This window comes from Trachurus trachurus (assembly GCF_905171665.1).
Source record: "Trachurus trachurus genome assembly, chromosome: 1".
NCBI classification, from domain to species: domain Eukaryota; kingdom Metazoa; phylum Chordata; class Actinopteri; order Carangiformes; family Carangidae; genus Trachurus; species Trachurus trachurus.
In genome coordinates this window covers 3177775-3191436 of record NC_139891.1, presented here as the reverse complement: position 1 = coordinate 3191436, position 13662 = coordinate 3177775, and the positions used below count along the sequence as shown (strand labels likewise).

Below are 13662 nucleotides of genomic sequence, written 5' to 3'. Positions count from 1 at the left end.
GACTGCAACTAATGATTATTTTCATTATCGATTAATCTGTCGATTATTTAAACGATTAATCAATTAGTTCGATTAGGTCAATAAAATTTTAAATATATCAATCAGTGTTTCCCAAACCACAAGTCAACGTCCTCAAATGTCTTGTTTTGTCCACAAATTAAAGAGATTATCAGTTTATTGTCATAAAGGAGCAAAGAAACCAGAAATATTCACATTTAAGAAGCTGGAATCAGAGAATTTTGACTTTTTTTCTTAAAGAACTACCCAAACCAATTATTGGATTATCAAAATAGTTGACCATTAATTTAATAATTGATTAATGTTCGGTTAATGGGTTAATTGTTGCCGCTCTGCATTCCACTTCCTGCTTATACTAGCCTAATTCTTACATTTTCAATCTTCTTTTTGAAATTTGACCTGGAAGTAGTGCGTACAGGAAGATGGTATCACCACCTCTTATGATGTAACGATGATTTTTTTCCACAGCTGTGTCTTTATATCCAGTGTACACAGAACGTTTTAGCTTTTATTTTGAGTGATCACCTGATGGATGAATGTCCAGTGTTGGGCTGCTGTGGTCTCCACCAACCCCTGCCTGCTCCTCCGTCTGAGCAGGTGGAGTGGAGTGGGTTAATTGAAAAGCGGTGAGTGAACAAAAACAGTGGAGCTGTGGTCCAAAAATGCAGAGACAGTTCAACTTGGGCTGTGCATGCTCTCCTGGGGATCTTCTCTTATCCACATTGTGTGGTTTCCCAGGTGGGTTTCTCTTTCTCATCACGGTGAGAACTAATGAGGAGGACTGATGCTGATTCAGATGGTCTGGTGACATGTGTGTTGCTTATTTTTAGAGGAAAGGCGTGTTGGGGAATATTCTGTTCTCCGCCTCCTCATTGTAACCCAGATTTCCTCATCTCGGAGCTGCCAGCCTTCAAAGGGGAATGCCTCGTCTCTTCTCGCCGTCTGTGAAATGAGCCAGCATCAAGCGTGCCGGCGTGCGACTGTGAACGCATCGCTGACTGAGCACAGTCCTGTGAAGTGGTTTTCCCTGTGTCCCCCCACCCCTTCTCCCTCCTCCCTCCTCCCTCCACTCCAGTCTGTTGGCTCCGTAACGGTGTGATGCCTGAGTGGGCTGGGATGACGTCACAACAGGGAGTGGGGGAGGGGGATTCGGAAGCTGCCACGCGGGGCTCGGGGTTTTCCTGACAGCCCCAGAAAACCAAGTACAACCAAGTACAAAGCCCTGGCTGCCACAGATGGTTCAGTAGAAGTTGCAGCACGCCAAGTCACGACTCAGAGAGGAAGCACATGGAGAGAAGGGGGGAGTGGGAGAGGATGACAACTGATGGGGATTTGTTCACTTGTTGTTCTTCAAGGCGAGAAGGGCAAGGAGATGATGTCCGATAACGGTGTGAACAGAGCCCGTCAGGATGAAAAGATGAGGTTTAAAAGTGTACCTCTCAGGTGGGTGACCTAGAGGGGGTTATCAATAGCAGGAGCAGGAAGTGACTAACAGAGAAAAAAGGAGGAGGACTCGGGAAGAAGTGAAGGATGCTGTGATGAGTTTCAAGGAGAGAGCAACCGATGCCGTCTCTGCAGCATCCGTGCTGAAAGTATTCTTCTAAGAGTGGATGGAGTGTTTTTATGTGCAATGTTATTTCTGGAGCTCCTGCTCACCAGTTCTATTTCCTCCGTCTATACAACCTTCTATTACCAACAGCAGGATTTCTCAGCTCCACGGTTAAAGGTGCACGTGGTTATCTAACTGCTGGTGACGGGCCAGTTGAACCAACATTACACTTTCTGCATCCAAACAGGAGAATAGAGATCCAGGAGTTAATAAGGAAATCATGCTCAGTTTGAATCTATGGGATCTGCTCAAATCGGAGAGGATGTGAAGTTTAGTTTTGTTTCTGTAACACTCTGCAGACTGATAGATGTCAGTGACTTTGTTTTTTCATCTGTTTTTGAATTTCTTTAGATCAGAGCACAGTTTGAGATCTCTCAGCCTACTGCACTTTGTCAGACAGGTTCTATTGAAGTGATTTCTGGATTCAACAGGTCTGGCAGTGATCAGGCCTGGGTGTGGACAGTGACATTGAACTCAGCTTTCCCCCAAAAAAAATCAGCTAGTTCATGATTTAACAAAGGGGGAAATTACTTTGTAGGTATAGCTATAGTTTAGATAGGTTGTTTCCCTTAAAGCAATACTTACCGATCTGGCATTTCACTCAGCACAGCACAAACATTTGAAAATCAACAGCTCCACCTCCCTCACAAGTCCCACCCACCTCTCGCTCCTCCTGCGCCTCTACGAGCCCCCTCCCTCCCTGCTGCATGCGTTGGCATGGCAACGGTAAACAGAACAGGAACGCGAGTGAAACGGGAACAACACAAACAAACACAACACCGGAGTTTTAAACGTATAAACGGACTCAGTGATGATGACTGATGAGTTTTATAATAAACTGTTGTTAGCCTACTGCTACTGGAGACGCAGGGGAAGTGATTGTTACAGATTACAGTTCTCAACGAGCCGGGCTGGCGGCCGGACCAGCGCCACCTGATGCGCTGGTTCAGGCCGAAAATAAATCCAGACCGAGCCGAGTCGAGCCGCGCCGGTCCGGAGTTCAACCGGGTCCGGACCGCTGAGAACTCACAGAGCTAAGGGAGCTAACAGTAGCCTAGCCGTTAGCACTGGATGCTTTATAGACACATGTGACTTCCTGTGTTTACGTATCACTCGGGGCTGATCACTATCAACGTTACAATATCAGACATGAAACTCCGCGACCAGCTGCGGCTGCAGTTATTGGTCTTTTAAAAAACTATTTATTTCCAAAAACCTTCTTTCTAGTGTGTGTTGTGACTCTAGTCTCCTCTGCTCTCTGTGTCCTGCTACTGCTCTGTCAATAAGCGTTCTTCCTGGTCGGGAGGAAGGAGAGGAGGAGAGGGGTGCACAAAGTGATTACATATTAAGTAGGTTCGGTCGCTCGTCAAATCTTATTAATCGGACCGAATAATATTATTGGTCAGACTTTTCTCAGAATTATATGAGAATGAAAAAATGATGAGTTTTTAACCCTGTTGGGTTTCTCTTACATTTTAATGTATCATCAGATTATTAATAGCATTTTAACTTAGACAAAGAAATGTGCAAAAGTTCCAGAAAGGTAAGTATTGCTTTAATGCATGAAATTATCGTTTAAAAAGTGCATTTTATATTTACTTGGGTTATCTTTGTTTTAAATTTGTTGATGATCTGAAACATTGAAGTGTTAGAAAAAAAAAAAGCAAAAAAGTAAGAATTCAGGAAGGGGGCAAATACTTTTCACAGCACTGTACAACTGATGGACTGGGATTTCAAAGGCCCCAGAATCTTTTAAAGTGTGTGTGTATCTGTTCCAAAAGGCTCCACTCACAGGACTTTTCCAGTCAAACTGTTGGTTCCATCAACATGGAATGACCCTGGCCATTAAAAAAAAGTTGACATCTAACTCTGTCTTATGCAAATGCAGGAGAAATCACTCCAGTGTTCTGATGAAAGGTTGATGGAAGTGATGCAGTGGTGAGACAGGAAGTTCAGGAGGAGTTGTTAGACACTGTCATCAGTCATGGCCGTCCACAGCTCTCACTAACCACTCAGCCACTTCCTCACTTGAGAGTGTCAACATGTAGAAGTGGGAGAGCCATGATGAATGAGACAAATGTGGGAGAAGGTGCTTGGGCCATTCGCTGTGAACATTTAGCTTCCTTTGTTTCAGAAAGTTGCAAAGATTTTTGGACACAGCTCTCCCATCCCTCCCCGAAACGGGACATGAGAGACAATGTGAGTGGGAGTTTGAGATGCCGTTTAGCAATCTGACAGTTTACTTTCTTTAAAAGCCAGCGAAGCCTCCAGGCTGCAGCCCGAGGCCTCTGGCAGGCATCGCTGAGCCGGCAGGCCAAGTGTGGCCGGGATGGCGGGGCTGCTCACTTGATTCCTGCTACGACTGCCAACACGTGAAGAGGCTCGCTCTCTCAGTCTCCGCTGCCTCTTCCCTGCTCGCTTTCTCACTCGAGAGCCCGTTTGACTCATCTGAGCCAGAAGCTGCTGACAGGCTCGGTTCCAGGGTCAGTGATTGCACCTCCCAGCGGTTGTCTTGTCGGGAAAGATGCAAAATGCAAAACTCCATCAGCAACACAAGTCTGTGTGCGCACACTGAAGACCGTGGAGCTTCTATCAAACACATATAACTCTGACTGACAGGAAAAGTTGCTCCACCGGTCGGGTTTTGTCCTCACTGGTGTGTTTCTTAGTCACGCAGCGGTGCAGGAAGCTGCTGGACTAATCTCTCATTTGACTTTCAACGTGTGGCAGGAGAGCAACAGACTGTTCCTGTTGTGTATCAGGGGGATCGACACATGCTCAGTGTGTTTAACAGCTGTGTTGTGTGAAGTTTCACTTAGAATTTGAATTAGCTCTGCTTAAAACCAGTAAATGAACACTGCTGTTCATATATTGTGCACAAATGACTGAGTGATTTAATATTTCCAGCTCACATGTCTGATATTTTGCCACTTTGGAAGCTTTTTAAAGTTTTTTTTATTGTGGTAACCAGCCACCTTCTGTTCTGTTTCCCTTGAATAAGCTGACACCGGTGCAGATGTATGAGTCCGATAACACTGGTTTAAATCTGTGTAAAGGTTTTATGGTGTGTACGGATGTGTGTGTGTGTGTGTTTGCTGTGTGTTTTAACTGCTGTCCGTGGTCCTGTGCTGTAGGTGCAGGGATGGTGGTGGACTGGGAGCAGGAGACGGGTCTCCTCATGACGTCCGGAGACGTACGAGTGGTCAGGATCTGGGACACTGACAGGGAGATGAAGGTCCAGGTACGGTCTTCACTGTACTCCCTCACGTCTATGTCTGTGATACATTTTGCAACTGTTCATCAGCTGGAGAGAAACACAGTATTCAGGCCTGTACATAATGATCATTGCGTTTTCATCGTTTTGTCTGATAATCCCATAATAAAAGGAACATTGTTCAGACCCTGAGGAGACTGTGATGATAAAGAACTGTAGGGGGTAGTGCTGGATAAATGTTGCTTTCAACCTTCTTTCTAGTCCTCAGATCCTTTTGGTAATTTCTTTTTCCTTAAAGTTAAGGTATTTATTCTCTTTATCGACACCTACACTACTTAATGTCGACATCATAGGCTATAAGTAAAGAAAAGTACAGCCTTAGGCATCAGCCTTGGGTTTCTAAAGAGCAGTTTTATGGCTCAGAGTGAGCTGCTCTTCAGTCACCATCTTGTTGGTACCTGACTCCGCCTTACATCTGACCAATCAGATCATGTAGAACTTGTGACATTTACCTGAGTGAGTTATATAAAAACTCACCCTGTGCATTTGTCCCCAGGGAGGAAATTAGCTGTAGAAACCAAAACAGTTTTTTGTACCAGGCTGTAAACATTTTTCTTTCTGCTGTAAAACTGGACATTTTAAAGGGATAGTTCAACATTTTGGCAAATTGGCCCATTGCCATAATCCCTACAGTTTTAGCAGTAAGTCTGTTACCTTTAATAGTCGGTGCAAGCTATTGTTAGAGCGGCAGAGCAGAGCCGTGAGCTGCTCAGAGCTACGCTACTAATGGAGGCTAATGGGATTTCTTGGTTTCCCTCATCAAGCTCATCAAATACACAATCCAACAACTCCAAAACGCTCTGGTGGACAAGTTGTGACCTGCACATTCACCACGCTATGAGATAATAACAGAACGTTACCAGACAGAGTTGTTTTCAAGGTAAATGCAGAGACTGCTTGATGAAAAACTGCCCCTGACAGGAACGCACATCAGTGGTTTTGTATGAATTTACCTCTAAAACAACTCTATCTCGTAACGTTCTGTTATTATCTCATAACGTGGTGAATGTGCAGGTACCAACTTGTCCACCAGAGCGTTTTGGAGTTGTTGGATTGTGTATTTGATGAGTTTGATGAGGGAAACCATAAATCCTATTAGCCTCCCTAGCGTAGCTCTGAGCAGCTCACGGCTCTGCTCCGCCGTTCTAAAAACAGCTTGCACCGACAATTAAAGGTAACGAACCTACTCCTAAAACTATAGGGATTATGGCAATGGGCCAATTTGCCAAAATGTTGAACTATCCCTTTAACATGGGATCTTCACCAAGTGGCAACCTCAAATGCTGAAAAATGAAACCAACACAGAAGTTCTAAAAACTGCACTTCTTCAAACGGCCGCTGACGTTGGCTCCAAAAGTGAGTTTTAAAAAGCTGCCTATAGCCAGTTTCCTCAAACTGAATGTGTGGTGAATTCTTTCTCCTGTTTAAATTTGATCACAGCTTGAAGTTGTGTGATGCCTGAGGGCGGGGCCAGTTAGGGTGACAGGAGGTGGGTGAGCGTACACCTGCCACAAACCCCGTCTCTTTGCCCATATCTGGATGAGCCAGGAGTTGGCAGCGTCCGGTGGCGAGATGGCGACAGCAGCGCCTCTCACCGGCTCCATCCATCTTTATTTTTAGTCTGTGGGACTGACTCATCTCTGGAGCCAGCTACTGTATCTTCTGGAGGCCCTCTGTGGAACTGCACTTTTTGCTTACTTCATGTTGGCTTTCACAGATCACCAGAAGCTCAGGCAGAACCAAGCTTGTCTCAGAACTGCCTCATCACCGTAATCCTACAAACCATGCAAACGACAGATACAGAAACACAAATAAATCATGTTTATGATCCTCTGGTTGAGGTTTCAGCTCAACACGCACAATGGGCATTTGTCTGTTTTGGTGAACTAATGGAAAGCCATTAGTGTGGGTTCTTCTTTTTTCTCTCTCTCTTTTTACACATCTAATGGTCCTGAGTGAGCTAATCATTGCCTTGATGGATGGACTTAATACCGGTACAAATGGCCTCGTCCTGGCTTGTGGCTGCATATTGATGCTGGGTCGAGCTTCAAATGAGTCAACTGTCAACAGTGCACATGATTGATGAGTCACAGAAGGTTTAATGTGAAATTAGTGTTTACAGCAGGTTTACCTCGGACACGTTCTTTGTAAATCCTTACAATCCTTCTGTGTGTGTGTGTGTCCACCAGGACATCCCGACGGGAGCAGACAGCTGTGTGACGAGTCTGTCCTGCGACTCTCAGCGCTCGCTCATCGTCGCCGGCCTCGGTGACGGATCAGTACGAGTGTTCGACAGGAGGATGGGTCCTAATGAATGGTAACGACACACACCGTCCTGCACGCACACTCACACGTTGTTAGCATCCAGCCATGGAGGTTAAATGTGATAAGTGATTTATGATTTAATTTCCCAGCTCATTCTTTTGAGTCTTTTCCACTCTATCACCATCATTTGAATACATTCAGGAAGACACACAGCAGTTTCTGTGGGCATTAACTCCTACACAGTCCTGCATTATTCACTCCTCTAATCTATATTTATTATATATAGCATGCTGTAAATTTTCCTTTGGGGTTGGCACCTCCTTTAATGGACCCTGGTGGCGCTGCAGCCTCCCACTTGGTTAAACATTATTTTAATTCCAGTTCCAAAGGGAGAAAACAAAGCAGTTAATGCATGAAGGTGCCCATTAATCTTTAAGTAAAGCTGATTTAATAAGGCCCTTCAGGCACAGAGTTACATCCTTCAGTAACTATGTTGCCCCCCCCCCACCCCTCCAGGATTAGTCCAGTCCTGCTAGACAGGCACATGCAGGTCATGTTTACAGTGTGTTATGAAATACTCAAAGAGCATTGTGCAAATCAAGTTTAGTTTAGTTTTGTCTTACCTGCTTTGTTGGCGTGAATTGTTGGTTCATTGATGTTATCATTTAATGATTTGTGATGTATTAGACAATCAGAAGCACTTCCTGTGACATCTGTAGTCAGACTGTACAGTGTTAGTACAGGATGTGGGTATTATCCAGGTACAGTATAGGTCTGCACAGACGATGGGAGGGTTTTTATTTCTCTGCCTCATCAGCAGACGCTTCCAGCTCCTCTCAGTCACAGTCACATGGTGCCACCCAGTGGTGACTGGTCAGAGGGAGACGTGCTGCAGCGCTGTACACACTGCTGTTCTCTTTCTAATAACCTTCCTCCCTCTCACATGGGGAGAGAGGCTCAGCACATTGAAACAAGTTACCACCATCAGAAACTGTTCAGTTCAATACAATACACTGCACACTTCCCCAGTTTTCCTACAGTTTTTAAATTCAATTATGAAAAGCTGTTAAATCTGCTGCTGCTGTGGTTAGGCCTGCTACATAATGTATTCATGTGTATGTGTGTGTGTTCTGAATTATTGTACATTTCTGTGCTTTTGCAAAACTGGAACAGAGAATTTGCTGAAGTGAGAAGCCAGTCTACGTTTTATACTCTTTTGTTTTTATTTAAAGGGATACTTCACCCAAAATCAATAATTCACCAATCATCTACTCACTGTCATGCCAAGGAAGGGTTTGGAGAACTTTCGGAGTCATCCAAAAGCCTCTGGAGTTCCAGGGGGGGTCCAGCTGGCAACAGATTTTCATATAATGGCGGTGGATAGAGCTCACTTTTGAATCGTCCAAAACACACACTATGAAACATCCAGATACCTCCTTACTGCTCGTCTGTACTGACCCAAGTGTCCTGAAGCCGCCACATGAAAAAGTTGTTCAGAAAAAATTTATGTGATCTCTGTTTTTATCCTTGTTGTTGTAGTAGCTCAGTGGCTGCGCGAGATTTGCTGCGAGTTGTTTTTCCATATTTACATCATATATCCAACGAACATCTCACAGCAAATCTTGTGCATGTGCACAAACATCAACAGAGCCACTGGGAGCTACTGCTACAACAAGGCTAAAAACACAGATCAAATTCATTTTTTACGAGCAACTTTTTCATGTGGCAGCTTCAGGACACTTGGGTCAGTACAGACGAGCAGTATGGAGGTATCTGGATGTTTCATAGTGTGTGTTTTGGACGATTCAAAACTGAGCTCTATCCGCCGCCATTATATGAAAACCCGTTGCCAGCCGGACCCCCCCGGAACTCCAAAAGTGTTTTGATAACTCAGAAAGTTCTCTGAACCCTTCCTTGGCCTGATGGTGAGTAGATGATTGGTGAATTATCGATTTGGGGTGAAGTATCCCTTTAATTTAACTAGTATCTAATGACAGCATTATGTTTTTACACTTTTTAAGTTGTTGTCCTGTTTCTGGATGGGATGTATTCTATTATAATGGAGTACTCTTTTTTTCCCACGGTGCTGTAGTTTTGCTGTTCACAGCGTCACACTCTGTATTTGTTGTGTGTCTCTACAGTCGGGTGATGACGTACAGGGAGCACGGAGCCTGGGTGGTCAAAGCTCATCTACAGAAGGAGACAGACGGACACATCATCAGTGTCAGGTACACACTCTACTCTCCTATCAGCTGCATTACAGTATGTAACTCTGTCTGGTTTTGGTTTCCCCCACCTTATTTACTTTGATGCTCTCCACCAGTGTCAATGGAGACGTTCGATTCTTTGAACCGCGGGCACCGGACTCGGTCAACGTGCTGCAGACGGTGAAAGGGTTAACGGCCCTGGACATCCATCCACAGGCCAACCTGTTCGCCTGGTGAGTTTGTCTGTGTGGATAAAGATCATCAGCTGTTATTAACTTCAAGATCAAATCCTCCATTGTTTCCCATGTGAGCAGAGATATTGATTTCCTGTGTTAACATTTGAAATGACATGTGGAAGATGATTTATTTATATACATATGATCCAGACAGAAGAACATAGAACTGATGTCTAACTGTGAGGTCAGAATTCACCACGAGGGAAACGCCATGATTTCATTTCAACCTCCTGTCAGAACTCTCTCCTCTTTTTCTCTCATGGTTGTTTTTCCTCCAGTGGATCGATGAACCAGTTCATAGCTGTCTACAACGCCAACGGCGACGTGATCAGCAACATTAAGTACTACGATGGCTTCATGGGACAGAGGATTGGGGCCATCAGCTGTTTAGCCTTCCATCCTAACTGGGTAAACAAACACCCACCATCACACTTCACTATAGAATTCACACACGTTCATACGCACGGCTGAAGATGTCAAACATTTTGTAATAATAACAATGAATATAGTTAAATCTGTAATGATGTGTGATATTTTATTGGTTGATCATGTTCTGTGTTGAAACAACCTTAAAGGGATAGTTCAACATTTTGGCAAATTGGCCCATTGCCATAATCCCTATAGTTTTAGGAGTAGGTTTGTTATCTTTAATTGTTGGTGCAAGCTATTTTTAGATCGGCAGAGCAGAGCTGCAAGCTGGACAAGTCATTTTTTGAGGCAAATACAAACTGCCCCCGACGGGAACGCGCATCAGCGGTTTTGCATGAATTTCCCTCTAAAACAACTCTGTCTCATAACGTTCCGTTATTATCTCATAGCGTGGTGAATGTGCAGGTCACAACTTGTCCACCAGAGTGTTTTGGAGTTGTTGGATTGTGTATTTTATGAGTTTGATGAGGAAAACCAAGAAATCCCATTAGCCTCCGTAGCGTAGCTCTGAGCAGCTCACGGCTCTGCTCTGACGTTCTAAAAATAGCTTGCACCGACATTTAAAGGTAACTACTGCTAAGTATAGGGATATTTGCCAAAATGTTGAACTATCCCTTTAACATCACTAGGCACTACACTGAATCTGTGATGTAGATGTTGAGGTGTAACAAGTAACTAAACTTCTCTGTAATGTAGTGGAGTGAAAATGGAAATGCTCATGAGAAACAACCTTTGAAAGCTGCACGAATCATCTTCTTCATGTAGACATGTAAAATATGTCCATATTTATCAAATCAGTCCACATGAAGGCCTCAGCAGAGTCGGGCGTACAGTGAGCAGAGCAGACATTTCATGTTGGCAGCTGTTTGAGGTTTCATAGGCTTTCATAGTACCAATTTCCTACGTTTCTCATGCCAATTTCCTACGTTTCCCACAATCCATGCATGCTGTTTACACTTTCTGCTTCATGGTCATGTGGGAAGAAGAAGCAGAGAAGGTGGTAAAGAGTCACTAGATGCAACAAGGGATGAGGAAGGGAGTTCATAGGCTACAATGGTTGTGCAATATGTTATTTTATACATCATTATATACAATATACATTAATTGTGTAGGTCATGCAATATGTAGCTATGTGGGGGTCATCATGTTTCCACAATGAGGGCATGTGTTTTGATAGAGACAGAGTCCAAAACACATTATCCCACAGGGACATTAAAGTATATTGAATTGAACTGAATTCATAATGTGTAGTATTTATAAAGAAAAACACTTTCAATACTTCAGGATGAACGGTGGAAAGTTAGACGATGATGATTGTTTTTCCCACTGCCCATGAAGTTAGCACAAGCTTTATTTAACTAGTTCCATCAGCAGGCCTGTAAGGTGATGACATTAATACAACATGCTGCATAATATTGTGAACAGGAATCTGTCAGCAGACCCCCTCCCTCTCTCACAATGTGAACCCCGTCCTCTCTCCCTGTCTCTCTGCAGCCTCACCTGGCGGTCGGCAGCAACGACTACTACATGTCCATCTATTCAGCCGAGAAGAGACTCAGATAACACACCAGCATCCATCACCCTCCTCCCCCCACCCAAAAACCACCACATATGACTTCTGACCCTGAGCCTCCAGCTCCGAGTTGTAAATGACTTTTTTTGTTGTACATATGCAATTACCACCCTGAATGTTATAGTGATGGCTGCTGACAAAAACTGCTATGAACGACTATATATTATTATTATTATTCTCATTGTTTAATCATATTCTTATTATGAAGCTAATGATTGTAGACTTGGCTGTGCGGAGGAGTGTGTATATTTAAATAGCATATATAGAAGAAGAGAGGTTCTATTTTAAAGACGTGGTACCCAGCCATCACCAGGGCTCCTCCTCCTCTCCGCACAGTAAGCATCACTACCTGAATGAACTGTGGCCCCCCCCGGAAACAGATCTCGCAAGAGAGGGGGGGGTCTCTCAGAGGAAAACACACTCACTGGTGCAGGAAACACGGACTCACCCTCCACTGGACCCTGGTGTGTTTATCAGTTCGTTTTAACGGCCGACTCTCAGCCAAAGGACACAGAGTTTTGCTACCCGGCAAGACGTTTGTCGGGCGGCGTTGGACTGTGCTCGCTCCTGCCCGACACGTCGACCGGGCGGACATGATGCGTGTGTTTGTATGTGTGTTAAATTATAGCACAGCTGTGCCCCCACAGTGGGTCTTCATAGCCTTGGACTTGAAGCCCAGAAAGATGCCTGCTCTCATGCTAGAACGTCTCCCTCTTGCTTCCCCCCGCCCCCCCGACCCCCAGCGTGCCAAACAATAATCATATTCTCCACGCAAAGCCCCTGTTGTTGTGGCTCAGAGGAGTGTTTCTGTTGGTTTATTTGTTTTTTCTTAAAAGATCGCTTGTAACAAGGGAAAGCGTCCGTTACCCCTCCAGTACGACGCACACCCTTCTATCTAGCACAGTGAGAGGAGGTGTAGATTGATAGAAACGAAGCATCCAGTCCTACAGGGAGCCTGCAGCACCTGCCTGCCCTGCAAAGCAATAAAAAACTCCCATGATTCAGCCTCAAGCTCCTCCCCCCTGTTGCCAAGAGAAACGTCAGCCTCAGTTTGAAGGCGACAGCAGCATAGCATGTCATCAGCAGCTGAGGATGGTCAAAGATCTGACCTGCAGTGCTCCAAGGTGCCACACACACACACACACCTTTGTTTCTTTTTATGTACTTAAAGGGATAGTTCAACATTTTGGCAAACTGGCCCATTGCCATAATCCCTATAGTCTCAGGAGTGGGTCGTTACCTTTAATTGTCGGCGGAGCAGAGCCGCGAGTTGCTCAGAGCTACGCTACGGAGACTGATGGGATTTCTTGGTACACAATCCAACAACTCCAAAACGCTCTGGTGGACAAGTTGTGACCTGCACATTCACCACGCTATGAGATAATAACACAACGTTACGAGTTGTTTTTGAGGCAAATGCAGAGACTGCTTGCCGAAAAACGGGGGCAGGTTTTGCATGAATTTCCCTCTAAAACAACTCTGTCTTGTAACGTTCTGTTATTATCTCATAGCATGGTGAATGTGCAGGTCACAACTTGTCCACCAGAGCGTGGACAAACTCTGTGGATTGTGTATTTGATGAGTTTGATGAGGGAAACCAAGAAATCCCATTAGCCTCCGTAGCGTAGCTCTGAGCAGCTCACGGCTCTGCTCCTCCGTTCTAAAAATAGCTTGCACCGGCAATTAAAGGTAACAAACCTACTCCTAAAACTATAGAGATTATGGCAATGGGCCAATTTGCCAAAATGTTGAACTATCCCTTTAAGAGATAGGTGTGTTTCAGTGACAGGACACATATGAGCTGAATTCTGCCACTCACTACGTTCAAATCGAAAGAACACAGTGGTTCCAAAAAAACTATTAATTATTTATTTCAGCCTGTGTGTGTTGGATGATCTTTTTTTTCTGTAAGACAAGCTGAAGTTGACGGCGACAGCTTGTCCAACACACTTAGGAGGCGTCTTTCCTCTCGGAGGTCAATACACTGTCGGAGCACGCAGCAGCACTGTAGGTTCAGAACTTTCAGGTCATGTGATTGGTTACACAGAGAG

General features: G+C 44.6%; 1 protein-coding gene across 2 annotated transcripts in view; it reads left to right on the top strand.

Moving 5' to 3' along the window:
- Window positions 1–12857, top strand: part of rptor (regulatory associated protein of MTOR, complex 1) — a 222743-nt gene extending 209886 nt beyond the window's left edge. For both annotated transcript variants that reach the window (XM_083982130.1, XM_083982131.1), the window contains exons 31-36: window positions 4762–4868; window positions 7091–7218; window positions 9308–9394; window positions 9490–9606; window positions 9888–10017; window positions 11533–12857. In XM_083982130.1, the coding sequence (XP_083838256.1) occupies window positions 4762–4868; window positions 7091–7218; window positions 9308–9394; window positions 9490–9606; window positions 9888–10017; window positions 11533–11601 (638 nt within the window). In that variant the 3' untranslated portion in view covers window positions 11602–12857. The remainder of the gene's footprint in view (window positions 1–4761; window positions 4869–7090; window positions 7219–9307; window positions 9395–9489; window positions 9607–9887; window positions 10018–11532) is intronic.
- The last annotated feature ends 805 nt before the right edge of the window (window positions 12858–13662 follow it).